Below are 1,613 nucleotides of genomic sequence, written 5' to 3' on the forward strand. Positions count from 1 at the left end.
TATATAAAAAACCAATTGAAAAACTATAATAAATACAGTATTTTATAATAATATTGACGTGTCTGTATATTATTTTCCCAGAAATTCTATCACTCGGTATGAAGAAACTTCTCTTTAAAAGGCTACCTAAACAGTTGCATCTATAATTTGGTGCAACATTTTAAGAAGGGCTATTCTCATAAAGGGCTTTCAAATAAAAACGCATATCAGTACTGCTTGATGTCAGCCGGGCTTAAGTGGGTATCAATCAAACCGAAAACCATGTGGTTGCAAGGCCAAAGCTCTTACCATAGAGCCACAAAGAAGCATCAAAATATCTAAGCAAAAATGCACTGCAAAGTACCTGAAAAAATACAATTTTAAATTAATATTAAAAAATACATCATTTATATTTTAATTATTACTTACTTTTATACGACGTCTCCATTCACAGACACTATTTAGTTCAAATTAAAATATGACTTAACATTTATATAATATTTATTGTAAAACATAAATAAAACTACATGTTGATCAATATTTAAATATTTGAGAATATACTATACTTCTTTTTATTATACCAATAACCATTTAATTTATACAAAATTGGAGAGTAGGGTTTCATATTTTATAACAAATAAATAATATAATGTTTGAAATGAAAATATTACATGATGTTTTTGAGGTAGGTATTATATTTTCAAAACAATTATAAATTTTAACATTAACATTAATTAACTTTAGATAAAAATTGGATATGTATAACTAACATTGAAAATAATTCATGGAAAAAGATAATCTATTCTATAAAATTAAGTCGAGTTTTCCTTCCTGACTATATAAATCCAGAACGCACGAACCGATTTCGACGATTTTGCATTCGTTGGAATGGTCTCGGACTCTGTGAGGTTTATAGCAATGAACATTGAAGAAAGATTCAACAGAAAAAAGCCGAAAGCACTTTTGCTTTTTTCACATACAGCGCCATCTCTGATACTTAGCATGTACTACAAACTAATATTTTTTGTTTGACTGCTACCCATTTGTTTGACAGCTACTCTTTGTTCTCTGCTCAGTTAATTCATGTGACAAACCGGCATTATGTTCACTGTGAAATTGTGTAAAAAAAGAAAAAAAAAACAAGTTATTCGTTTCCTAACATTTCAATTGGAAACCATCAAAATCAATCACGTGTATTGTGCAAATTTCATTCAATTTCAACAGCAGGTAATTTTTTCTTGGTCTTTTAATCACCAAACGAAATGTTACATAAAATGAAACCATATGATGGTGAAACGGAGTTCGCCCGGTTTGCTAGTGGTTAATAAGAAACTTGTATTTTAAAATTTATTTAATCGTTGTTTGATCTCCGGTTATTTATTTGGAGGTTCTCGAATATTGCAAACACAGAGCTCGACGCCATACAAAAATATTTGTTTTAACCGTTACACTCGGATGCCGCCGCTCCGGCGGTAAAATTCATATAAATCTCGAAATTCGCGAGTAGAAGAGTTAATTTATATATAACTCATGGAATTAATGCAGATCAGTTTAATCCCGTATTATTCTTCTGCCAAATTTGGATCTGTGTTTTCCATGCCTGGTCAAATGACGTTGTAAACTATATTTTCGAT

General features: G+C 30.0%; 1 protein-coding gene across 1 annotated transcript in view; it reads right to left on the minus strand.

Annotated features, from left to right (window-relative positions):
• Positions 1-243: 243 nt before the first annotated feature.
• LOC113388282 (zinc finger protein 287-like) overlaps positions 244-1,613 on the minus strand; it is a 19,116-nt gene continuing 17,746 nt past the window's right edge. Inside the window, exon 9 of the mRNA XM_026625678.1 lies at positions 244-343. Coding sequence (XP_026481463.1) covers positions 244-343 — 100 coding nt within the window. The remainder of the gene's footprint in view (positions 344-1,613) is intronic.

Source organism: Ctenocephalides felis, unplaced genomic scaffold (genome assembly GCF_003426905.1).
Source record: "Ctenocephalides felis isolate EL2017-DRISC unplaced genomic scaffold, ASM342690v1 CF-g0.4_SCAFFOLD_03572, whole genome shotgun sequence".
NCBI lineage: Eukaryota > Metazoa > Arthropoda > Insecta > Siphonaptera > Pulicidae > Ctenocephalides > Ctenocephalides felis.